The 23860-nt window shown below is 55.1% G+C and overlaps 8 protein-coding genes across 8 annotated transcripts; 4 read left to right on the top strand and 4 right to left on the bottom strand.

The window, feature by feature from the left end:
* Positions 1-604: 604 nt before the first annotated feature.
* MRS44_012469 (uncharacterized protein) lies at positions 605-2061 on the bottom strand (the record flags this gene model as incomplete). Its single annotated transcript, XM_065618806.1, has 3 exons — positions 605-1137; positions 1345-1448; positions 1847-2061. 3 exons carry the CDS (start codon positions 2059-2061, stop codon positions 605-607), a joined length of 852 nt encoding a protein of 283 aa, XP_065474878.1.
* Positions 2062-3034: 973 nt separating this feature from the next.
* Positions 3035-4828, bottom strand: MRS44_012470 (uncharacterized protein; the record flags this gene model as incomplete). Its single annotated transcript, XM_046269475.2, has 1 exon — positions 3035-4828. One exon carries the CDS (start codon positions 4826-4828, stop codon positions 3035-3037), a length of 1794 nt encoding a protein of 597 aa, XP_046133078.2.
* A 617-nt stretch (positions 4829-5445) lies between these two features.
* MRS44_012471 (uncharacterized protein) lies at positions 5446-6233 on the top strand (the record flags this gene model as incomplete). The annotated part of the gene is made up of 2 exons (XM_046281135.2): positions 5446-5492; positions 5561-6233. The coding sequence occupies 2 exons, from the start codon at positions 5446-5448 to the stop codon at positions 6231-6233; spliced, it is 720 nt and encodes a 239-aa protein (XP_046133077.2).
* Positions 6234-6659: 426 nt separating this feature from the next.
* Positions 6660-8325, bottom strand: MRS44_012472 (uncharacterized protein; the record flags this gene model as incomplete). Its single annotated transcript, XM_046269474.2, has 2 exons — positions 6660-7439; positions 7489-8325. 2 exons carry the CDS (start codon positions 8323-8325, stop codon positions 6660-6662), a joined length of 1617 nt encoding a protein of 538 aa, XP_046133076.1.
* Positions 8326-11547: 3222 nt separating this feature from the next.
* On the top strand, positions 11548-15870 carry MRS44_012473 (uncharacterized protein; the record flags this gene model as incomplete). Its single annotated transcript, XM_046270893.2, has 3 exons — positions 11548-11722; positions 11983-15769; positions 15831-15870. The coding sequence occupies 3 exons, from the start codon at positions 11548-11550 to the stop codon at positions 15868-15870; spliced, it is 4002 nt and encodes a 1333-aa protein (XP_046133075.2).
* Positions 15871-17304: 1434 nt separating this feature from the next.
* Positions 17305-18320, top strand: MRS44_012474 (uncharacterized protein; the record flags this gene model as incomplete). The annotated part of the gene is made up of 2 exons (XM_046269471.2): positions 17305-17471; positions 17525-18320. 2 exons carry the CDS (start codon positions 17305-17307, stop codon positions 18318-18320), a joined length of 963 nt encoding a protein of 320 aa, XP_046133074.1.
* Positions 18321-18851: 531 nt separating this feature from the next.
* MRS44_012475 (uncharacterized protein) lies at positions 18852-21602 on the bottom strand (the record flags this gene model as incomplete). The annotated part of the gene is made up of 6 exons (XM_065618807.1): positions 18852-19140; positions 19188-20620; positions 20673-20770; positions 20825-21159; positions 21219-21255; positions 21596-21602. The coding sequence occupies 6 exons, from the start codon at positions 21600-21602 to the stop codon at positions 18852-18854; spliced, it is 2199 nt and encodes a 732-aa protein (XP_065474879.1).
* A 935-nt stretch (positions 21603-22537) lies between these two features.
* Positions 22538-23802, top strand: MRS44_012476 (uncharacterized protein; the record flags this gene model as incomplete). The annotated part of the gene is made up of 5 exons (XM_046273812.2): positions 22538-22708; positions 22760-22873; positions 22935-22951; positions 23008-23158; positions 23209-23802. The coding sequence occupies 5 exons, from the start codon at positions 22538-22540 to the stop codon at positions 23800-23802; spliced, it is 1047 nt and encodes a 348-aa protein (XP_046133073.2).
* Positions 23803-23860: the final 58 nt, after the last annotated feature.

The following is a 23860-nucleotide window of genomic DNA, read 5'->3' on the forward strand; positions in this document are numbered from 1 at the left end:
GTCCCTTCAAAGGTCAAGCATTGCAGGATTTTGCAGGGACTAGGCGAGTCCACTCAAGACAGGCCAAGCCAAAGGAAGCCAAAGGCCGACCTGGGAACTACCGTAGTTGGCCGAGTTGGGCCATCATGGCGGCAGCGTTGACAGGCATGGGGTTGGATATTCCCACTAGACCTCAAGAAAGTGTAAGCCGACAATGTCTTGGTGCAATCAGGCGTCAGTGGCTCAAACAACCCCTGTCCACAACCGATGATGCTACTCTGGACAGGATGGTTCGAGGTCGTCTTCCACGGCTATGTGCCGACCTGCCATGCTGTGCTTGCATCGATTGTATCGTCTGCGGGAGATGGGCACGCTGCTTCAGTGAGGCTGCTCGGGGGTTTCCTGGCGCAGATCATCACCCAATGCCCCGATGCCCAAGGCATCTCCCTTCTATCCAACACCCCAGTGGGTAAGGCGGAACCTGAAAGGTGCAGGTGGCTTCTGTAATTGCGATGCAGGTGGTTTCACAGCATTATGTGTTATGGAGCCGAGGACAAAAGCAACAAGACTTGGTCAGAAGCGCCGTGGCTCTCCGAGTCACAGAAATGCCACAGCGCCCAAAAGGTCAAGACACACAGCTCGTTTCGCTTAGGACTGCGGTCTTGGTTTCCTCACAGCGATCAAGACCACGTCGCCAGATCAAGATGCACACTTGTGGCATCCATCTGAAGCCAGAGCTGGTGGCCGATTCGAGTGCGTGACAGTGGTCTCGAGATCGACCGGGAGCAAAAGGTTGTGGCAGCCAAGCACCATGATAGGTGCAGGTACTGTATGTAGGATCCGTAGAGTTGCAGAAGTTGTTGGTGCGTGGGGGCAGGGGTGAGATGCCGTCGCTGGGCTGAGATCGGATAGGATCAGGACCCTTGCAACCCTGTAGCGGAGTGTAGGACAAGACATGTTTGACTAGTCCAAGCTTGGCCTTCTGCTTGGGCTTGGACGTGAGCTTGAAGGCGAACGAGCCATGATCAAGCAAGCGGGCGAACCGTGAGCCTGGATCCAGGCCAAGGCGATTTTGTTGGTGTTGATCGGATGTGTGGAGGACGGAAGTGTAAGTGAGGTACCCGTAGGTATGGAGTAGGCCTACAGGCGGTACCTGCCCTGGTGAGCAAAGTAGGTAGGTGGTAGCAGTCCTGTCTCTGGGCAGGCAGGAACAACTCTACGATGATGCCTTGTGCCTTCCTCGTCAGTCCGCTTATGCTCACATCCATCACATGCCCTTCACCTCGGAGCTGATATTACCTTCACCTTCACCTCAAGACGTCACAATTGAGACTCATCATTTTCTTCATCCCAGCTTTGTCGTACCGTCAGCCCCAGCTTCGGCTCCAAGGCAGATAGACCCTGGTGTTTTCTGCGGCCTGCCCGTCTCGGAAACCTCCCAGGAACCCCAGCTTTCATCATCACCCTTTCTTTTGGGTCATCAGCACCTCCAGCTATCATGTCTCGACTCGGCTTCGCCTCCGCCTTGCATCCGACTCTAGCAGCGTCAGGCGCCGAGCTTCCTCTTCTCCGTTTATGATGCATTCTGCCCCTACACTTGCGCTAGCGGCAGCTGCCCCTGGCTCTGCCTTGTTATGAACATCAGCCAGCAGGACGAAATTGATGCATGCACCTCTCAACTACGCCTCTGATCGACTGTCGTATAACCTCAACACTGAATTATGGTTGCTCATCATTCCCCAAAGGAGCTCGGCCTTCGTCACATCGCATCTATCCCCCGGTCTTAACCCGCTGCACGCGTCTGGAAAGGGCCGCTCACCGCGATGGACAAAGGACACGACAGTGAAGCATCTCCGAGAGATCTCACTGATGAAATCTGCTTCGGGTAATGGACCCCGACAGGTGCCGTTGCAACGGGCGCAAGGGAGCAGCTTCTCCAATGATTCTGGCTCTCTGGAGCCCTCTTCCCCGCTTCTGGGCCCTTGTCGTCGGGCTTGCCAATGGCTTGCCAATGGCACCACTGACTCGTGATTCACTGCGTGACCTGCCGCCTGTGAGGCTTCGCATTGCATCGCGGAACATGTCGCCTTGCGCATCCGGCTGCAGCTCATAAGCGTCGAGAAGTGACGCAGCTTCCACCAAAACCCTTGTCACGCTGTCAACCGCGTGCACAGATGAGGTGTTTGCGTGCCTCTGGAATGAGGGGCTATGGCGACCTTGGCTGGCTGATGGCGACACAAGCCTGCCGGATTCAGTGGCAACACCTCTCTCCCCACAAGTCTCATACTCTTGTCAGGTCACTCAGCTATCGAATGAGAAACTATGTGGTCTGCGTACGGCTGTCTCTGCGGCCGGTAATTGTCGGCGGATAGCACGAAGCGATTAGCTTTCTCTTGATACCTATCAGCAGATATCCTCTTTAATACCTATCAATGAGGGTCCTTTGTCCCGCCCGTTGTGGGACGGGAGCTAAGCGCAGGTGGGCTGTTTGATAAAGGATTATTGACCAGCTTACATCGCAGTTATCGTAATAGCATAGTCTAGTTGTCGAGATTTGACGATATCTCCACGAATGAAGGCTCCAAACTCGCCCGGATAACAAAGGCTTCTCGGACCCCCAGCCTCTCGGTCTCGGCCGTTCTGACAGGACCGCTGATCGACCAAAGCCTTCCCGACCTGTCATGGATACTTCAACTATGACATGAAAGCCCCGACGGAGAAGAGGGGGGTTCATGCATGACATTGCAGTGGCCTATCTTGCCTAGCGCGCCCAGTAACCGCCCCAGCCGACCGGATTGTCAACTCTCACTCGACTAGCTGCCGGCCGTGATTGTCCTCCCACTCTCCGAGTCCCAATGCCAAGGCACAGAGAGCTTGTTTCACTTCTGCGCGTCTAGGTCGGTCGCCTGCATCCCGGAGGCCACCGCGAGCTCCGCACGGCTACCGTTGGAAAAGATGGATGTGGGCGGATCCGAACAACTCGATGACATGCTCTCCGCAAGACACGTCTCTGCAGGACAGCTTGATCCATTCCTATTCTGAGATGGTCGAAACCTTATCGCTTGACCCCAACGACGACCAGGTTTCTTGGGCTCTGTTCGTAGTCAAACACTGTCTCGACCCACGCATGACAGACGAGATCGTCGTGTTCTCGGAGGAACGTCCACCGGTCCGACACGATGAGAGACTCGACAGCCATGGCGCTGAACGCCATCAGACTCCAGACAGCGCACAACTCCTTCTTTCGTGGCAGGTACGTAGCCTCATAGCGCTCGATCTCTTCGTCTGTGATGTCGCCCATCTTCTCCCGCATCACGTCTGCATACTGTTTGAAGTCGCTGTTAGTCGTGAGCTTCTGCACAGCCCCGCGCACATAGTCCTTGAAAGAACCGTAGCAATTCTTCCGCAGGGATCCAATGATGACAGGATTGGTGCTGATGTCAAAAGGACTCTCGCTGTCGCTCTTGGTGGCGACAGTAGCATCTGCTTCAGGTCCTTCTTGGGCGTCTGAATGCCGGACCTTGGTCACCACGCCCCGGTCAAGGAATATCTTTTGCAACACTGCTCTGAAAAAGTGCCGAGAGAAGAATCCCGCGCTCTCCTTTTCGGTCCAGTTCTGGGGTGCCTGGCAAGCCATCATGCGTGCTGTGATGTTCAGTCGCACGCCGTCACCTTCATATGTCGAGAACTTTTGGCTCATGGGGAACCCTTGCGGGTCATGCTTGTCGGATTCTCGGACGAGCCGGCCGTTGACAGCCTGGAGAGTCGGCCTCAAGAAAGCATGCTTGTAGGTTGGCGGGCCTAGCTTCTCGGTCATCAAGTTGTAGCAGCATCCAACAATAGCCACCGCCCGGATGCTGGGGTTCAGGACCAGGGAGCGAATTCCAAAGTGCGACAGGTTTCCGCAGGAGTGGATTGACATTGCCATCAATCGCAAGTCCTTCTTTTCGCCCTCTGTTTTGCTCCCGTTGTCGATTTGGGCAATGACGTCGGCAAGATCACCGCTGTCGAGGCGACCCGAGATATACTGGACAAAGCCCTTGCCTTCTTCCGCCGTGTATTCCGCTTCGAGTTCTCTGGTGGGCCTGAACTCGAATGCTTCATCTCCTGCCACTTCGCGGATAGCCTTGGCCAAAGCCTCTGGATCATCTTGTGCGTCTGGGCCGCGTGCTTCGATGATCTGATTCCACAGCTTCTTGTTCCTCATGACCTTGGGCTTGACGGCCAAACCAGAAGTCATATCGAGGCCTCTTGCTGCTGTAACGTTATTCTCACGTCCTTCAACGGCAACCACATATCGGTTATATGGTTCGCTTGCCATTGCTCGACCAAGATAATTCTGACCACTGCCAAAGTCAACAAAGTGGGTGATTTCATCACCAAATTCCTTAGAAATGCCCCCTGACAACCTATCGAGATAGTCGGCAAAGTTGGTGACTTCATGAACCTTCTTGCGGTTCATGCCCACGGCGACTGGGCGTGGCAGAGCAGGCAGTTTCTCCTTCGGGGGTGTGAATGAGCGACCAAGAGAGAGGTTTCGGACTGTTCGAATGTAGTCGATAAAGCTCTCTGGAGGGGCCTCTCCTTTGAATTTGAGATTATCCAGATCATCTCGCATGAGGAGGTCCAGGAGGTCCATGAGACTGCATGACAAGATGAAGGGGTGCCACTCCTTGGGTATGGCGTAGTGGAAGAGGCCAGGTTCGATGGTGAAGAAGTCGAGGATATGGACTCCACCACAAAGAATTTGAAAAGTCTCCGAGCTTCTCGAGAACTTGAGGAGTTCATCGATGTACTCCTCGGGAGAAGCAAAGTCGCCATTGAATGGCAGGGGCTTTTCAGGTATCATGATGAGATACAGTCGAGTTGTTGACTACCCTGGAGTGGTGTCAATGATGGATTCTTGGTGGTTTGTTTGGCTGGGAGCTTACTGTATGCTGGGCGAATGTTGTCTAAGACCTGACCCTGGTCTTTTCCGGGTTGTTCTCTCGTCCCTTGTTTAGAGCCCTTGTCTGTTGGGTAGAGGGCAATCTCTAAAAGATCAGTTGGAGGAGTCGTGCACTCTCAACAACTGGGCGAGTCGTTAAACGGCAGATAGAACAAAGCTACTCGGTATTAGACTACGAGCAGTCCAAGTTCTGGCCAACTCAAATATTAGCCTCGAACTTTGGGCAAATTTCGATCTATCATGCACAATCCAAATTCACTTGGTGTGCGGGTCGAATTTGTAGGTGAGAGCTCGGTGTGACTGAGAGGGAGCCCAGAAAAAGGTACGTACCTCGCAGCTCTCACCGAGCGCTCCCCAGGCCCAGGGTCCCTGCAACGTCATCCCCTCCAACCTCCCATTGTCGCATTCGAACAGGCTCCGAGATTGAATCTTCTGGCTTCAATTAATCCACCTGCTAGAGTTGCCTAGACATCATCGCACATTGACGCTTATGCGTCTTCACGCCTCATACCGTTAGGATGATGTCCTCCACAAACGAAGAGGACCCCTTCCTCCAGGTCCAACAGTACGTTTCCATCCCTCCTTCGTTATCATCCCAATGTTTAGCTGTTCATCGCGCTAACTGCCACGCAGAGATGTTCTCACTCAGATGGCCTCGGCTAGGCCGCTGTTCGCCTCATATCTCCGCATCCGCTCCCTCTCCACAAATGCCGACTCCCCTGAACTTGCTTCCGCTCGCTCCGACCTCGAAGCCGCTCTCTCATCCCTCGCCGACGACCTCGCCGACCTCGTCGCCTCGGTGCAGGCCGTCGAGTCCAACCCCGCGCAGTTCGGCCTCTCTGCACATGAGGTGACACGCCGCAAGCGCCTCGTGCAGGAGGTCGGCGGCGAGATCGACGACATGCGCGACGAGCTGGCCAAAAAGGTCGACGCTGTCCGTGGAGGTGACCTGCCCGATCCCAACGCGTTCGCCATCGACGGCGACGGTGACGATACGTACGCCGAGTTTGAGCAGCAGCAGCAGATGGAGATAATGCGCGAGCAGGACCAGCACCTGGACGGCGTGTTCCAGACCGTGGGCAACCTCCGAAGGCAGGCCGACGACATGGGCAGGGAGCTAGAGGAACAGCGCGAGATGCTCGAAGTTGTTGATGAGGCGGCTGATCGCGTGGGCGGCCGACTGCAGACGGGCATGCAGAAACTGCAGCATGTGATACGCGCGAATGAGGATCGGTATAGTAGCTGCTGCATAGCCGTCCTCATCTTTGTGCTCATCCTGCTGTTGGTCCTCCTCTTGATCCTATAATGCTCGAGTTTAGAGAAGGGGTAAGGGGCTGCCCTGACGCAGCACACCCTTGTCGGAAGCGTTCATGATACTTTTACGTTGGGAAATCGGAGTTTGGGTGGGAATTGCTACGACTGCGTTACGCGTACGCGCAATGACCGGAAATCATCTTCTTTTTTCTTTGTCTTGGTTGTATACTAGAAGGATAGATAAAGAGGAGCAGACGTGACCGTTGTCTGCTTAAACGGCGCGACCTAATCCAACAAGTCCGCCAAACACCTGCTATGCCTGCCAAGCCTATGCCTATGGTGATGTGATGCCTTTCCTCATCAACAAGAATGATATCTCTGTCCTGAACGCCTGTTACAGCACCGGCTTGAATGTGTTCTTTTTCCATTTGTTTCTTCTCGTCCCCCTTGATTCTCCTTGCCGGGTGTCCTTGTTCTTCTAAGCCAACACCAGTCCCGACTCGCTCTTGAGCACATCAGCTAGAGCGGCCAAAGAACCGGCAGCCGTAGCGTTTTGGGGCGCCTTCTTGGGGAATTCGACAAGCGCAAGGCGGAGAGCAGCTAAAGCTGCGTTGCCGTAAAAGTTGAGGAAGCGTTGCTCGTGGCCCTGGATCATGGACCGCAGAACAACGTATTGCGTGTTTGAGATCTCGTTGGGGGGCGAGTTGACGATGTATGCGAGCGCCTTCCAGTAATTCGTAGGCGGGTATGGGTTCTTCTTTGATGACTTGCTGAAATCTCTCAGAGAAAGAGAGGCAAAGCCAGCACCCAGGCCAGTCATCCTGTCGTTGTGGCTCTGTTCTGTGATCCAGGCCGGCCCATCCTTCTTCCAACCGATGGAGATACGACCGCGCTCTGTCCGATCGCTGCCTCTGTGGCCGAAGAGGACCGGGCACACGATTCGGTACTTCGCCATTACGATGTCGATCAGGGATTGACCTCGCCATTCAAACTCCTGGTTTGAAAAGATGTGGGCTGTAAAGACCCCGATCGGGTCTGCTGCCTTTGGGTTGGCGCCACCTTCATTGATGAACTGGTTGATAATGGCCTTGGCACAGATATTCATGAGATAAATGAAGAGTGAAGGCAGTGTTTGGTCGTTGTGGATGGCTCCCTGAACGGGCTCTCTTTTGTCGACCACGAACAGGCCAACATCGATTGGCGGGCTCGGTGTACCACCCTTTAAGGCCTCCTTCAACGTGTCTGTGATCTTCTGAACCTGGTTTTTGTTGTTAGAGTTTGCCCTGATATCGAAATGTCGTACTTACTGGTTTGGCATTGGCACCCTTTCCGCCTGTCAGCTGGCCGATAGCCACCCGGATCTCTCGACGGAAGGTTCCAAGCTTGCCCTTGAGCGGCGAGCCAGGGACTTTAGACTGTGCCTGAAGTTCGCGGCGCAGCTTCTTGAGTTCCTGGTGAATCTGGCTATATCGATCCTCGGTAGGACTCGCTGCGGGTTGCGTAGGAGGCGCAGCGGGTTTGGCCAAAGGTTGAGCAGGAGCAGGCGCAGCAGGTTGTGCCGTAGTTGGTCCGTTTGTTTTCTGGAATAGTCCATGTGTAGTTGTTTGTCCGGAAGTTGCAGCAGCAAGTGGGCTGCTAATCGTCGGTTTGTTCTGGGGTGCGAAGGGGCTGCTAATGGCAGGGGGTGCAAGAGCAGGCTTTTTGGTCTCTGAAGGAGGAGTTGTGGATGGTTCGACCCGCTTCGATTCCTTTACTGGTGTAGTACCGTTTGTTGTCTTTGAAGGATCTGGCTTGGGTGCCGGAGGGGGGGTGGGAGGTTCGGGCTCTGGTGGTAATCGAGGAATCGTCTTTGCCTTGAGCTCCCGAAGCCTCTTTTCCTCAGCGACAACTAGAGCTTCTGCCCGAAGCCTCTCTTGCTCCTTGCGCTCCTCCTCGACGATACGTCGGTGCTCTTGTTGCAGCTCATGAAGCTCGTAGACTCGGATCGCAGCCTGGCGCACCCGCTCGTGCTCTACCTGGGCCGCCGCCAGGGCATCCCGATGGCTAAGCTCGTTGTTTCGCGTATCAAGTAGGAAGCTCGCGGCGATGTTACGCTCGGGGCTCGAGAGCAATTGGCTCCGCCTCGTGGTCGGGGAGCGTGTCATGATGAGTTGAGGACGGCGAGGCTGGGGATTTCGCTGTCACGTATTCATTGGTAGATGGAACAGTCAGTTTCCAGGACAGGTAGGAGGTGTGAAAGCTCATATATCGATGAATGAAACGAGCCGTCTTTCAGGCCGGTCCGCGAGGGATCGGACAGCGGATCTGACGTCGAATTTTGAGATTGAATGTCGTTCTTTGGGTTGTAATATGCAGCCCTTGGAGAGGCTGGATGCAGATCAAAGCATAGTGGGTACGTACCAACTGATATGAGCTGAACTTCCAGCCTCCCGTCCAGCTTGGTCCCACCCAAACGGGAAGTAAAAGAACAGCCTGATCTCGGTCCGCTAAAATAAAGTCCCGAGCTGCATTGCTCAGCCACACAGAGTGAGCCACACAAACTCAAGTGTGGCCGTGTGATTCGGGATGGCGCCGTGAAACATGTCAACTCTGACGCCGCCCGTAAGGTCGAGACAACGCAAGATGCTCCTCCACATGAGGGGCAATGGACGCGTGATCTTATTGGCAGCCTAATACCAATTGGCAGGTAACAGGTATCCTACGGCAGCACCTGAATCACGGAGGTTCTGTCAGAAATACAGCCTTGGAGCTGAATTTCGTGCTGGCCAAGGAAGTCTGAGGCAGCCTAGTCACTGCATCTGGAAACTGTTCGTCGCGTCCACCTGAGGACATGGAGACGAGACGACGCGATGGGGTAGTTCGACTGAAGGGTTACATCGATGGCTCAAATCTAGAACCTGCCTGGATGTGGTTCACTGGGTCGGGCCGTTGCTCGCCCTCTGGGTAGGTACCTGAGCTGTCTAAGGGAGGTATGCGGATGAGGACCACGAAGCCACGGCAGCTGTTTTTGGTTGTGTTGGGCCCAGACGGGGAACATGTCTGAACTTCGGGTAACGCCTCTGCGAGACACGGCTTGACGATGATCAAGATGCTCGGTAATGGGCAGCATTGAGTCAAGTATACGAAGTACTTGGACAGGTAGTTGGAGGCCAGGTTAACCCTGAAAGACGGCTCGTTACTCTGGGCAAATGGAAGAACCATGACTTTGCTGTGAGCACCTGACCTCGGATTGAGATGTCTTTCACAACGATTGCCCGGGAGACGAGGCTTCAACTCGGACACGGGCTAGAGGGTGGTCCGTTGTTGGTGAGAGCTGTCCCATTTCGGCTCCCGAACGGAGATGGAGAATGACAGCTGTTCTAGCCGTGGACAAGCCTGAACGTGAGCCTCGCTCAGGAATGTCAATGAGATCACTGGCGAAGCTCTAGCCCACTCCATTTCGTCAGTGCAGTGAGCGTCTGTGAGCCTGCCCCTCGATGACGTTTGGCGGCACGGATTTCTTGGTTCCCTTGCCTGGATGTTTGCACTATCGAGCATCACCCTTGAGCCGCAGGGGACGCCCGGAGCTGGAGGTTTGATTGTTGTATCCATACTGTGTTGCGAAGCAGGGGTTCATCGCCCCCCTAGCGTAGGCGGATACGGTTAAGCATCATCAGGCAATCACAGGGGCCAAGGTCTAAGGAGCTGGAGCGTGACACGAGGGAGTGAAAACGAGGCCGGGCTGGGAGGAGGAGGAGGATGGATACCGGATCAGATGGATATCAAGGGGGAGAACAAGTTTCGGCCATGTCTGAACCTGAATGTGACAGATGCTGCTGAGACAGATAGTGTTCTTGTTTGAGCTGGGAGGAGTCCGTCATGGCGTTGAAAGCTTGGGTCATATGAAGCTGGGGTTAATTTGTGTGATGAAATGGAGCAGCAGACGGCGCCATCTAGGTATAGCTCAGGGATATCCTAGTGCAGCGACGTTGATGACAATGTTTTGGGTAGCTTTCTTGAGACTGTGATATCGGCAGTGTTTGAATAGCAATGCAACGAATCGTCCCAACGCATTGTTAGGCAGTGTAAAGAAATGCTCGTCTCTGATGGACTTTGCTTTGTGTCGATGCGGTTCCCACCGCTGTGCGCTTCTGATGACGCCCTTTTCCACCTCTCTCGACGCCACACCAGAAGCTCACTCCCTGAATCATGGAGCATCCATCAATGGATCCATGAAGTTTGGGGTGGTGGCACCTCTGGCCCGTCACCCTTGTCTCTGAGCTAAATGGGCCAATGCCGCCCGGGAGGACCAGTCGACGGGAGGGCACGCTTACGTGGACTTGTACAGAGTCGAACAGGCGGTGATTGATGATTGATGTCTCTCTGTTGACTCTGTCTCCATTGCAACCGTGCTGGCCGACCTCTTGTTCACACTACTGCGTAGGCCCTGCGGGTATCGTCCATGGCTGCATCCAGCCCATGGGCCCCTAGAGGATAGCACCTCCGCTATTAGCGGAGCAAGCCGGCGTCAGTGCAGGCTTGGTCAAGTCGCAGCGTGCTAGGGGCCCTGTGTGTGCCTCTAAAGAAAGCCCACTAATAGCCACATTAGACCTGCGGCCGACCCCATATTTAGGTGTCCCTCCCCGGTCCAGCAGCCCAGACACCAAGTTGGTGATGGTCCTAGGATGGAGGCTTCATTTGCCCCATGAACCCCTACCTAACAAATCGCACTGAGTGAGAGACCGCTAAGCCTGGAGCTGGAGCCCACCTCACCTCGACCGGTACGAGGTCAACTGCAGAAGCAGCAACAGCAGCCTGTCCACTGTAGCTGCTCAGTCCTCCCAGAGCAAAAATCCTGCTGTCCAATAGACGTGCGCGAGGTGCCTTCCGTGGCAGGTGGCCCGCACAAGGTACAAACTTAGCCGTATCCCACCACTCTCCACCAGCAAGCTAGACCATCTCCATCCATCCAACTCCTCCTCTCCCACATCCCTCCTCCTCCTCCTCCATACTCACCCACGTCTCTCTTCCTCTTGCCAGGAGTTGGAATTCATTCCATCCATCCCGGCTTTCTCTTCTCGTCGTCTCACCATCTGCCTCTTCATCGCCGCCTTTCCAAATCACGCTCCTTGGCTCTGCGCAAGCTCGTCTACCCTCCTTTTGGGCAAAACTGTGTCCCGCCGTGCCATCGCCATCCGCCATCGCAATTCGCCTCACCAGTCGCCCGTCGTCTACCAGGTCACGATCCTCGTTCCGCCGCCCATCTCCGGCCGCCTCAACGCTCCTCGATATCGGATTCAAACCCAAGTTGTATCTTGATCCCGCCTCGCACCCCTGACCCTCGACGTGCTACATCCATCTACGCTTTCGTGCTTTGACTGCCCATCATGGAGCAGCAGCAGCAACAACAACCCCCGCAGCAGCCTCAGCAGCAGCAGCAACCTCCCCAGCAGCCCCAGGTTGGCGGCGTCCCTGGGCCTGCTGGTCGCAGACTGCACATTGCGCATCGCCGGAGTCCTTCTGAGCTGACGCCTCTGGTGAGCATGTTCGCCAACCCAGGAAGTAAGTTCATGATGCGTTATCGTGTCCACATCTCCATCATTCTGATGTTGTCACCGTGTGGCGTCATCCAAGCTTCATTTCCCCATGGCCGCGCAAGCCGTTTAGTTCCTGCGTCCACCGCCTTATCATTTCAACACCAGTCGATGCTGGTTCCCATAAAGCCCCATGTGTCATGGATGTACTAACATGGTCCTGCAGTGGAACAGCTCGCCATCCAGCAACAGATTGAGTTGTTGCAGCAGCAGCAACAGCAGATCCAGGCTACTCATCAGCAATATGTCAACATGGGGATGATGCCCCGGGACAGCCTCTCGGCCCCGGCGGTGCGTTCAATCCTTTGCAGCCCATGCCCAACATGTCGCAAGCTGCTTTCCAATTCCCCAACCAAGTACCTCAGCAGCAGAACATGGCTCCTCCTACCCAGCCACTCTCACATCGCCGTAATCAGTCGGCAATGCCCAATATGGGAATGGGCCCTCCTCCCGCGCCGTCCTCCGGCGCTGCTGGGTCCAACTTTGGAAACTTCGAGGCCCCCCAGGGTCACGGACGGGAGAACGCTGGCGGCCGAGGTGGCCGCGGAGGTGGTTCTGGAGGCGGTCACCAGAGGAGACACTCTCTGGCTCTCGCCGATGCTAAGAAGGCCGCTGAAATTGCCCAGCAGAAGCGAACCACCTCCGGCTTCTCGTTCCCCGCGTCCCCTGCTCCCGACGAAGAAAACAAGGGCGCTGCCGCCCCGCCCACTCTCGAGGTCCCCGTTGCCCAAGGTTCCAACCGTGGCGGCCGCGGTGGACATGGCCGCAGCCAGAGCATGGCCGTCAATGGCCGTGGTGGAGGTGGCCGTGGCCTGAACGTCGACAGCAACGATTTCCAGCGCCGCGGAAGTGGCCACACCCGCACCGGCTCCCGCAACTTTGAAGGTAACTGGCGTAACCAGGGCCAGAACCAGGATCAGTCCGGCAATGCTGGACAGAACCAGGGTTTCCAGCCTGGTCACCGACCTCGTGGTTCTATGAACCAATCTGTCTCTGGCATTGGGGCCTTCCAGTACAACCCCGGCCAGCCCCAGGTTATGCAGCTCCCTAACCAGATGATGATGCCCCAGATGTATGGGCAGCAGCTTAACCCCATGCAGCTGAACCAGCTACAAGCTCTGCAGGCCGCTCAGCTGAACGGCCAGCAGTTCATGGGTCTTCAGGGCTCTCAGCATGCCGGCCAACTCGGAGGCCAGCAGCAACAGCAGCAGCGCAAGACCCTTTTCACTCCTTACCTTCCCCAGGCCTCTCTCCCCGCCCTTCTCGGCGATGGCCAGCTCGTGTCTGGTATCCTTCGTGTCAACAAGAAGAACCGTAGCGATGCCTACGTCACTACTCAGGATGGTCTTCTCGATGCCGACATCTTCATCTGCGGTAGCAAGGACCGAAACCGTGCTCTTGAGGGTGATCTCGTCGCGATCGAGCTTCTAGATGTTGATGAAGTCTGGGGCCAGAAGCGCGAGAAGGAAGAGAAGAAGAAGCGCAAGGATATCACTGATACCCGATCTGGATCTACCAACCAGGGCAACCAGAACTCTGGTAACAACAACGAGGGTAACCCCCCTGAGGGCGGCATTCGTCGTCGCGGTAGTCTTCGCCAGCGCCCGACTCAGAAGAAGAACGATGATGTCGAGGTCGAAGGTCAGAGCCTTCTGCTTGTTGAGGAGGAGGAAATCAACGATGAGCAGAAGCCTCTGTATGCTGGTCACGTTGTGGCTGTCATTGAACGTGTTGCTGGTCAGATGTTCTCTGGCACCCTGGGTCTTCTCCGACCCAGCAGCCAGGCTACCAAGGAGAAGCAGGAGGCTGAGAGGGCTGCCCGTGAGGGTAGCAACGCTCGCCACCCTGAGCCCCGTCAGCAGGAGAAGCCCAAGATTGTGTGGTTCAAGCCTACGGACAAGCGTGTCCCCCTCATCGCTATCCCCACCGAGCAGGCGCCTCGCGACTTTGTTGAGAAGCACCAGGATTATGCGGATCGAATTTTTGTGGCCTGCATAAAGCGCTGGCCCATCACTTCGCTGCACCCCTTCGGTACCCTTGTCGAGCAGCTTGGACGTATGGGTGACCTCAAGGTTGAGACTGACGCTCTTCTGCGCGACAACAACTTTTCTTCGGACGAGTTCTCTGATGCTGTTCTCCGCAGCGTCGGCCTTCAGGACTGGTCCCTGGAGAAGGAAGAGGAGGCTGCCCTTGCCGAGCGCCGTGACTACCGTGAGGAGACGACCTTCACCGTTGACTACAACGGAGGCGCTGAGCTGGGCAATGCTGTCCACGTCAAGTCTCGCCCTGATGGCAAGATCGACATCGGTATTCACGTCGCCGACATTGCCCACTTCGTCAAGCCTAACTCGCTAGTCGATCGTGAGGCTAAGAAGCGAGGTACCTCTGTCCAGCTCAAGAACCGATTCTGCGCCTTGTTGCCCCCTAAGCTGTCGACCGAGGTTTGCTCCTTGACTCCTGAGCAGGACCGCCTGACTGTCAGTGTTGTGTTCAGCGTCAACCCCCACACGGGAGCTGTCGGTGAAGGCGACAGCTGGGTCGGCCGATCCATCATCAAGAGTGCCGGCAAGCTCTCTCTTCAGGAGATTGATGATGCCCTGACCAACCCCTCCGAGTACAAGAACACGACTGTGCCCGTCAACACGATCCAGATCCTCAACGCTGTGGCCCAGAAGTTCCGGGAGGCTCGCCTCGGCGCTGGTGGCGAACCTATTGCTCCTCTCCGCCTGCTCCAGCAGCTTGACGACGAGAACAACCCTGTCCAGGACAACTTGTTTGACTCGACCCAGGCTCTCGAGCTCGTGGAAGAACTTGTTCACAAGGCCAATGCTTACGTGGCGCAGCGTCTTGCCGAAGGACTCCCTGAAAAGGCTCTCCTTCGACGCCAGTCGGCCCCTAACCCACGACGACTCCAGACCTTTGTTGAGCGCATGACAGCGCTTGGCTACGACATCGACTCGTCCGGCAGCGGAGCGCTCCAGAACAGCCTCTTCAAGGTTGACGATCCCGATCTGCGAAAGGGAATGGAGACGCTGCTTGTCAAGTCGATGCAGCGTGCCAAGTACTTCATTGCCGGCAAGACTGGCAAGCACCTGTGGCCTCACTACTCCCTTAACCTACCCCTGTACACTCATTTCACAAACCCCACTCGTCGCTATGCCGACATCATTGTGCACCGCCAGCTCGAGGCGGTCCTCTCTGAGGGCAAGATTGAGTTTACTGACGATCTTGAGAACCTTGTCAAGACCGCCGAGTCTAGCAACACCAAGAAGGACTCTGCTCAGAACGCGCAGGAGCAGAGCGTCCACATCGAGTCCTGCCGTACGATGGACAAGAAGCGCCAGGAGGTCAACGGCGATCTCATTGCCGAAGGTATCGTCCTGTGTGTCTACGAGTCGGCCTTTGACGTTCTCATCCCCGAATGGGGCTTCGAGAAGCGAGTCCACTGTGATCAGCTTCCTCTGAAGAAGGCCGAGTTCCGAAAGGAGAAGAGGGTGCTCGAGCTGTACTGGGAGAAGGGTGTCCCCAGCTCGGCGTTTGTGCCCGAGGATGAGCGGCCCAAGGCTGCTGCGTCGCTCCGAGCGTCTAACGCTCTGGCTGCGCAGCGACAGGCTGAGGAGGCCGAGCGCGCCCGAAAGGAGCGCGAGGAGGCTACCCGTAAGCAGACGGATACCGGCACCATCTCGACTGACGATGTCGATGCCCTCTTTGATGATGACGATGACAACACGTCCGATGTGACTGAGGCCATGGCTGGAGCTTCGCTGGCTGAGCGCCCAACACAGAGCGTGCCTGGATCCCCGACTCGATCGTCGTCGACTGCCGGTAACCTTCACCGCACCCGATCTGATTCCAAGGTGCCCGTCACGGATGCTGTTGAGACTCGCCTCAGCAACAAGGAGAAGTATCTCAGCCTGTTCTCGCTCCGCGAGGAGGGCGGCGACTATATCCAGGATGTGACGGAGATGACCAGAGTGCCTGTGATTCTGAAGACGGATCTCACCAAGAGCCCACCGTAAGTTGCCTTTTGACCTTTTGACTGTTATGTGGGATGATGTTGCTAACTGAAATGGTAGTTGCTTGACGATCCGGTCTCTGAACCCCTACGCTCTGTAAGGAAGAAGTAAAAGTTAAGTAGTTAGTTGGCGAATTGCATGGGAAGACTGTGGAGCAGCTGCCAAGCAGAACATGTTGAATCCTAAATGCTGCGAAGCAAGGATTGCAGCTATATGACGTTGTGGGGGAGGAAGCATAGGTTACCAGCGGTAGGAGACAGCGAAGGAAGAAGTTGGACTTGAAAGCAAGGCTGTATGTAGTGTTAGCTGGGCCAGGAGAAGCGAAATGGTTGATAGTGGAGGTAATTTCCAGATTTACTCAGTGGGATAAACGAGTTGTGCGTTTGAAGCTGTATACTCACGGGCTTTGTGGGGTAGTTGACGTGACTGTTGATCTTGGTGTATAATGCCAGGCTGGAGGTGTAACCTAGCAGTTGAGGGGGTAATACTAACGATAAGCGGATATGATAGCGACGTCGCTTAACGACGATTCTTTGCTGGTATGTTTCAGTTGAGCGCATGGTGGGAAAGGGTAGGTTGCAGTAGGAGACTGGGTGCTAACAAAGACTAGGCTAGTCAGTAGCTGGTCTTGAAGGGTTTCGGCTACCGCCAGGTTTAAGCTTGTTAAGCTTGGTTACCGACGCTATTCAAGGCCACGGTCGGTTGCTTCAGAGACAGGTGAAGGCTTTATTCTGGTGTTGATGGCGGTGGTATTGGGGAGAGTTGTCGTGGGGGAGAGGGGGTCTCAACACCATGCACTCGGTTATCGCAGCTTGAGATCAAGATGGACTCGCGAGTCGCAAACCCCAAACCATTCCAATATTTTGCTTTCAAGGGCATTGAAGAAGTGCATTTAGCCGTCACAATGATACAATTGAAGCTAAACTCTACTAGACGCCGCAAAGCCAGAGCGGATGTAGCCCAACGTCCTACCCCGACTGTGTCAGATGCGTTTCGGCACAGGCCGGACCGAAACCAGGATTTTGAATGCAACGGCAGCTGTCGGCGCCGTTTCGAGATGTCAGCCCCAAGAAAGGACTTTTCATCCAGAGTTTTTCTCCTTGTCCCGGTTTCACAATCTAGATGGTCAACACCCGAAGATCCAGGGCCCGGCTGTTCAGTCTTCCCGATCCCTGAATCTCACTTGGCGTTGGTGGTGAAGCATCCTAGTGGTGCCGTCCCCCTTGTTTACCACGGAGCTTGCTATAGCCGTTCAAGCTAAACACTATGGTCCCTTGTGTCTTGTCTCGGTGTTGAAAAGGACGCTGATGTCCTCTTTCAAGTTTCCTTTTTTCTTTTTCGTCTGGAGATTCAAACAGTCCTTTACACATCCATTCTCACCAGAGTCTCTCTCTATAAGCACTGGCCTGCTTAAAACTACTTCATTTCTTTTGATACCTTAATACTGATACCCATTTGTCTTTTCACCCGCTGGCTGGCCCTTCGCACTCTTTTTACACCAAAACAAAAAGGACCTTGGAAGATTATAAGAATCATGCCTTCTCTCAAAGCTACCATCTTTGCCCTCTTTGCTGGCTCTGCCCTGGCAAGTCCTGCTGGTATCAGACTCAGCGAGAGACAGCTTCACTATCATGACATGTCCAAGAGGCAGAATGAAGCTGCGGCAAAGCTCGGTCTCAACGACTTTGACATTCTGCAATTGTGAGTAAACACTACATCTTGATCCCTATTAATAACCAGCTAACACCTTCTAGCGCCTTGACACTCGAGCATCTCGAAGAGACCTTTTACCGCGAAGGCTTCACCACCCTCTCAGACGCCGACTTTGCTCCCCTGGGTCTCTCCGCAGAGTCCCTCGGCGACCTCAAGGCCATCGGCAAGACTGAAGAATCTCACGTCGTGCTCCTCCAGGGCGCCATTGCTCAGGCCGGCTTCCAGCCCGTTCAGGCTTGCAAGTACGACTTTGCCGGAGCCACCAAGGACCCGGCTCTCATGGTGGCCACTGCCGCCATCCTCGAGAGCGTCGGCGTGTCGGCCTACCTTGGAGCTGCACCGCTTCTTTCCGATCCCGGTGTTCTTGGCGTTGCCGGTGCTATTCTCACCGTCGAGGCCAGACATCAGACAGCCATTCGAGTCTTTTCCCAGGCCAAGGCCGTCCCCCAGCCCCTGGATACACCTCTAGGTCCCAAGGCCGTCTTCTCCCTAGCTGCCCCCTTCATCGTCGAGTGCCCCGAAGGCTCCAACCTTATCCTCGAGGCCTTCCCCAAGCTCGCCATGGCCGAGGGTCAGACCGCCGAAGCTGTTGCTGTCGGAGCTCCCATCAAGCTGGCTTCGGACGCGGCGGCTGGTGCCACTCACTGTGCTTTCACCTCTGGAGGAATCATTCCCGGAGGTACCAAGTTTACCAAGTTCACCGCTGCTGAGGGCTGTGAGGTGCCAAACGAGGTCGCGGGCGTTACATATGTCTCGTTGGCCAGTGCTGGACCTCTTGATGGTGTCTTGACCGATGAGATCACCGTGGCTGGGCCCATGGTTCTTACCATCTCCTAGATCCAAACACATAATACTTATCTACCCTTCTCATTAATTAATTTACATCTCCTTCTTCTCAAGTATCACAGACAACAAATGAACGTTGTGATTGTAACAAAAAGTGTCTCTTCAACTTCAACTGAGTCATGGCATGCAAATGCTCCTGTCAGTACTATGTCGATGACCCCTGGCCACATCACATCTGGCTGTGCCTCAACCACCACCACAGCCATCGCCATCCCCTCTTCCAACCATTGAAGCCGCCTCATCCGGCCTGTAGCCTGCTTGTGGACTCTGGCGTCCCCAATAACCATCCCCACAAGTCCTGTCCCGCTGGCAACTCCTTCGACACTTCTGCTAACTTGATAACTTTTTTTTGCCCCTGACTTTTATGCCGCCCGCTCCAACGCCGCTAAGTCTGCAAGCCTGGGTGTGCCCGAAAGAGCCATGCTGAAAGACCATATGTATCGATACGTTGCTTCTCTTCGTAAATCTAACATGCTGCTTGTAGTGCAATAGATAGAAATGCCTCGAGTCTTGTCGTCTGTCTTAGAATGGCCGGGCGTCCAGGTAAGCCTGCGCCTTGGCCCATGCCTCCTTGTCCGCTGCCGGCAATGTCTCCGTATCCAGGACCTGGACACCCTTGTTGATCGCATCCACAAAGTCACATGCAATCCGGAAGTCGTCCGTCAGTGACTCGGCGAATGGTACGAATGTCTTGGGAAATTCTTGCAGGCGCTTCGCTCGCGTCTCCTTGTCCTCACTCGCCTCATCATCGTCGAAGAAAGTCCGGACGGCAATACCGAGGCCGATATCGGGCTCTGACAGGAAGGGCAGTCTTGAACATGTTAGCTACATCTCATCACTAGAAACTTGATTGCTTACCTATGGCTGATTTCCAGCTGATCATCCCTGTCACGCTTCGACTGCGCGTACAGGAACATGGATGCCACAATGGACTCGATGAGATCCCGATCGGCTTCCCTCACTGTTGATGACAAGGCTCGGAATGTCAACAGGCTCTTGTTGAGAGGGCCAGTGTACCCATAGACCTGGTGCCGCAGCTTCAACAAGGATGCGCACTGACTGATGAGCGTAAGGCTCGCCTTCTCCTCATCTGTACCTCTCCTGGGAAGTCCGGGCTGGCCCTCAATGTGCTTTCCATTCAAGAGACCGAATCGGATGAGCTCGAACGCAAGCAGGGCTGCCTCGTCAAGCCCAGGTACTGGCGGACGGTTCTCGTTGGCGTCCTGGAGGGCAAGTAACGTCGTCGCCAGGGCATTTCCCCATTTCGTCAGCTTGTGCTCTTCGTTAACATAGCCCCTCACATGAAGGAATCGCCAGATGGCAACTGACGTCACCATCTCTGTGCTGTCGATGCCCTTGATGCGCTGATCCTTGGGGAATGTCTTCTTGACGAAATCGTGGTTAGCGAGCGCCAGCACCTCCAGAGACACAGGCCCAGCAAAGTCGGCAGGGAAAATTTCGCGAATATCATCCAACTTGACATCCCAGCTGGCTGCTTGTTGAGAAGGAGAAGGAGAAGCCCCAGAGCGATGGTTGATCGTGTATGAATACTTGGGGTCAAACCAGACCCGCACCTTGATATTCTTGTGCTGGAGACCTCGGTAGAGTCTGGAGCTCAGCAGAGACAGCGCCTGCTCCTTAATAGGCACAATCTTCTGAGTCACCAAGTTCTTGTACTGGTCTGACACAACTCCGTCCAGGGTTGGCTGAATGAGGAGCTGTCCATGAGTGATGTTGTTGAGCAGGCGAGGCCCGATCAGGCCCGTGTTGAGATAGTGAAAGACTTCAGCTGGGAGCTGCAGCCCAAGGTACTCGTGGCTATCGTGGGTCAGGTGCTCGTAGTCATTGACCTTAATCTCGCCGTTCTCGGCAATGTAGACATAGTGGTTGACCACCATCCTTGCCTTGCGGTACTTGTCGAGCCACTCGGGGTCCTTGTTTTGCAGAATATCGTTAAAGCTCGCGCAAGCGGTGGCAACGCTGTTTTCCGAGGTTCTCAACAGGTTAGCGGCAGTCGAGATGTTGTAGTCTGTGTACATCGAGGACTCCAGAAGGGCTGGGAACGCGGGCAGAAACGATGTGCCGGCCATGAGGAACGAGTCAATGAACCTAGTTTCACTCGCGGTAGGCGTGAGGCTGCGCATGACCTTCTTCTTGGAGATAGCCGTGACCGTCTTGGCCTCCCAGTCGAAGCTCCGAATCACTGAATCCTTGATAGGATACAGGAGGAGCTCCTGCGGTCCCATGACACCAGAGCATTGGTCCGAATCGATAAATTCAAAGTGCGCAAGCTGCATGCCGTTAGGACCTTTACGTTTCGATGAGAATAAGGCGGTTACACACCTGGGCGCACGCATTGAAGGGAGCGACCAAGAAGTGAAGGCCGCGGTTCTTGAGGGTCGCTTGGAGAAGAGGGTAGAGGTTTTGGATGCGGAATGCGCCTGTGGTTCTCCCATATTAATACAATCCTTCGAGCAACTAGATGTTTGACGCACCTGGGTTGGCGCCGAATGTCGTCACAGCTTCCTCAGCTGCCGTCTGAGAGTACAGGGCCCATGCGTGGTCTGTCTTCTTGTTGGCCTTGAGGCCGCGGTCCAAGGCAAGGTCATCTTGACCGGTGACGGACTGGCCATCGAAGACGAAGAAGGGGATAATGTGGAATTTTTCCCAGTTGTCGAGGTTCTCGTTAATGTGCGACTCGATGCCAGTCAGACCGCCAAGGGCGGGGAGGAGCGGTTCTTGGGCAGGAGGGTTGTCGAGGAGCTGGCTGAGGTAGTAGGTCGCATCAACGGCGATGGCACATTGTTCGAGCTCGGAAATATCGTGCGTGCTACATGACATGCAGTCAGCGACAGAGTTGAGGGCGTTGCGGATAGCATCAGGACATACGAAGCCTGGTCGTTGATCCAGGTATCCTCAGCAAGAACTATTTCAAGAGTTAGCGCTTGCCGCAGCAATCAACCTGAGCGGTGCGGGCATTTCGAAAGGGTCGGGCGACAGAGCGCGACCACATGCCGTGGCCTGGGAGTCATGTTGGGGAGCTCGTCAACAAGGCTGAAGCTGCAATTGAGCTTGAAACAACCTAGCCAGCTTTCCATACAACAAAATAAGCTCGCAAAATGCGAAATAGGCCATAGCAAGCTCTTCTGGTCGGAAATCGTAGCTTTTTGGGGAGCTATGACAGCTCACATGCTCCGCGGCGCCGAGCGACACCAGACCGACCCTTTGCGAAACGAGGCCACGAAGTGCGCTAGGATGAAACTCACATGGCATCTCGAACAACTCGCAGCAACTCAGGCGCCCTTGTACTTTGAGGTCCCGGGGTCGTAATTCGGCGGCCGGGGAATTCTAAGGAATGGAGAGTCGATCGTCCGACGGAGGGGGAGCCAAAGGCCGCAGAGTTGGCGGCAACGAAAAGGTCGTTATACGTATGGCGGGGTTGAAAGGAGCAGCCACGGGGGTAGCTGGGATGGGAAGAGACGGCGCAGCTCCAAAGGGAAGATGGAGGGGGGCAAAGCACGAGGCGGGCCGTCGGAGGAGGGGGGGCGGCCTCTGATAGTGAGAGACCAGGCGAGGCGGGAGAAGGTAGAAGAGCGAGGCTACTTCTCGGTAGGATTTTGGAGGTTTCAAGTTGGTTGAGGTTGAGTGAGGTTTTGGAATATCTTCAGCTTCGGGGACGGGAGACAGTGGAAACTGGTGAAAGACGTGACGGGAAAGTTTGGCGAGTTACAGCAGCAGCAGCAGCCGCAGGGGAGTACCAGGCGGTACCTGCCTAACCACCACCGGGACACCTCAGCCCGCCAGGGGATGGTAACCACGACCACCAAAGTCAAAGCCCTTGTGAGTGTGGCTGACGTTTTGTGCTTGTGGCGGTGCGACCTCAGCGGGCCATCGGCTCACCGAACACACACCGAGATAGAGACATGTACTTATCATGGCGGGGTGATGACGCCCCTCTTCAAAGTGATACAAGATCAGAGAATAAGAGTCTGTTCGTTGTTGTTTCTCTGAATCAGGCACTTGCCTCTCTTTTATCTCAACTCGTTTGTGGTAATAATCACACGTACATGACGACCTACCTTAACATCCGCTTCGCTTTCACACTATCAAGACGCATTAGGACCTCGGCACATCCACTCCTCTCAACAACAGCGCACATGAAGTTCCCTCTGAAAGATAGGACGCCGTTTCAAATAGCATCTCAAAGAATGTCAACCAACGCCGCCAAAATCCCCGTCATCGACATCTCTGCGCCTGATGTGGACCAAAAAGATGTTGCTCGGCAGCTGGTCGACGCCGCCGAGGAACATGGCTTTATCTACATTCGTAACCTAGGTCGCGATATTTCCGCAGCCGACATCGATGGAGCGTTTGAACTCGTGAGTTGAAAGCATCAATAAGCAAAGAACCCGATTACTCAAGATGTATAGACCAAAAAGACTTTTGAGTGCCCCGTCGAAGAGAAGCAGAGATGCACCATCCAGACCAACAACCGCGGCTGGTCAGGCATGCACTCCGAGACACTGGACCCTAAGAACCAGAAGGTGAGTTGACACTTCATTTCTCATTCATTTTGATGAAACTAGACTAACACTGGATTTCCAGGTAGGTGACTTCAAAGAGTGAGCCTTACCCTATCGACAAACACCAGCTTGAGCTCACTAACACCCTACATCAGAGCCTTCAACTTTGGAGAATTCGTCAATGGCAAGGCACAGCAGCCACTCCCGTCTGACTTGGTCCCCCATGAGCCTCAAATCAGTGCTTTTGCGGATTCTTGTCATAATCTCTGCCAGAAACTCCTCTACCTACTTGGTCTAGGCCTCGGTGTAAGTGACTCCCAAAGACTAGTTTGAGCTGATCTCATGGCATCTCTCAGGTCGACGACTTCTTCTCCTCGGCGCACAACACAGCCAAGGGAGCATCCAGCTCCATCCTCCGCTTCCTCCGCTACCCACCCCCAGACACAACCGCCCACTCCGCCTCGGACGTCCGCGCCGGTGCCCACTCTGACTACGGCTCCATCACCCTGCTCTTCCGCCTCCGCGGCCAGGCGGGTCTCGAGCTCCTGACCAAAGATGACGTCTGGGCGCCCGTCCCCGTCTGCCCACCGGGGACCGAGGACGACCCGAGCCCGCCGGTGCTGATCAACATCGGCGACCTGCTGTCTTACTGGACCAACGGGCTGTTCCGGAGCACGCTCCACAGGGTCGTCTTTCCCACCGAGGGAACCGTTGGGGTTGCAGGGGAGACGAGCGCGGGGCCGAGATATTCCATTGCCTACTTCTGCCACCCTGTCGGGACGGCACCTCTCGAGCCGGTTCCTAGCGAGCGCGTGAAGGATTTCGTACCGTCAGACGGAGGAGCGCCGAGTGCGAACCCGTATGCCACGAGCAAGGTCATGACTGCGGATGAGCACCTGTTCATGCGGCTCAAGGAAAGCTACGGTGACCTTTACGACAAGAAGTCATAGACATGCCACGTTCACAATCAAGAATAACAGCAACAGAACTTGAGTCATTGAATATCTC

This window comes from Fusarium solani (genome assembly GCF_023522795.1).
Source record: "Fusarium solani strain SB1 chromosome Unknown bctg00000008, whole genome shotgun sequence".
In the NCBI taxonomy this organism is placed as follows: Eukaryota; Fungi; Ascomycota; class Sordariomycetes; order Hypocreales; family Nectriaceae; genus Fusarium; species Fusarium solani.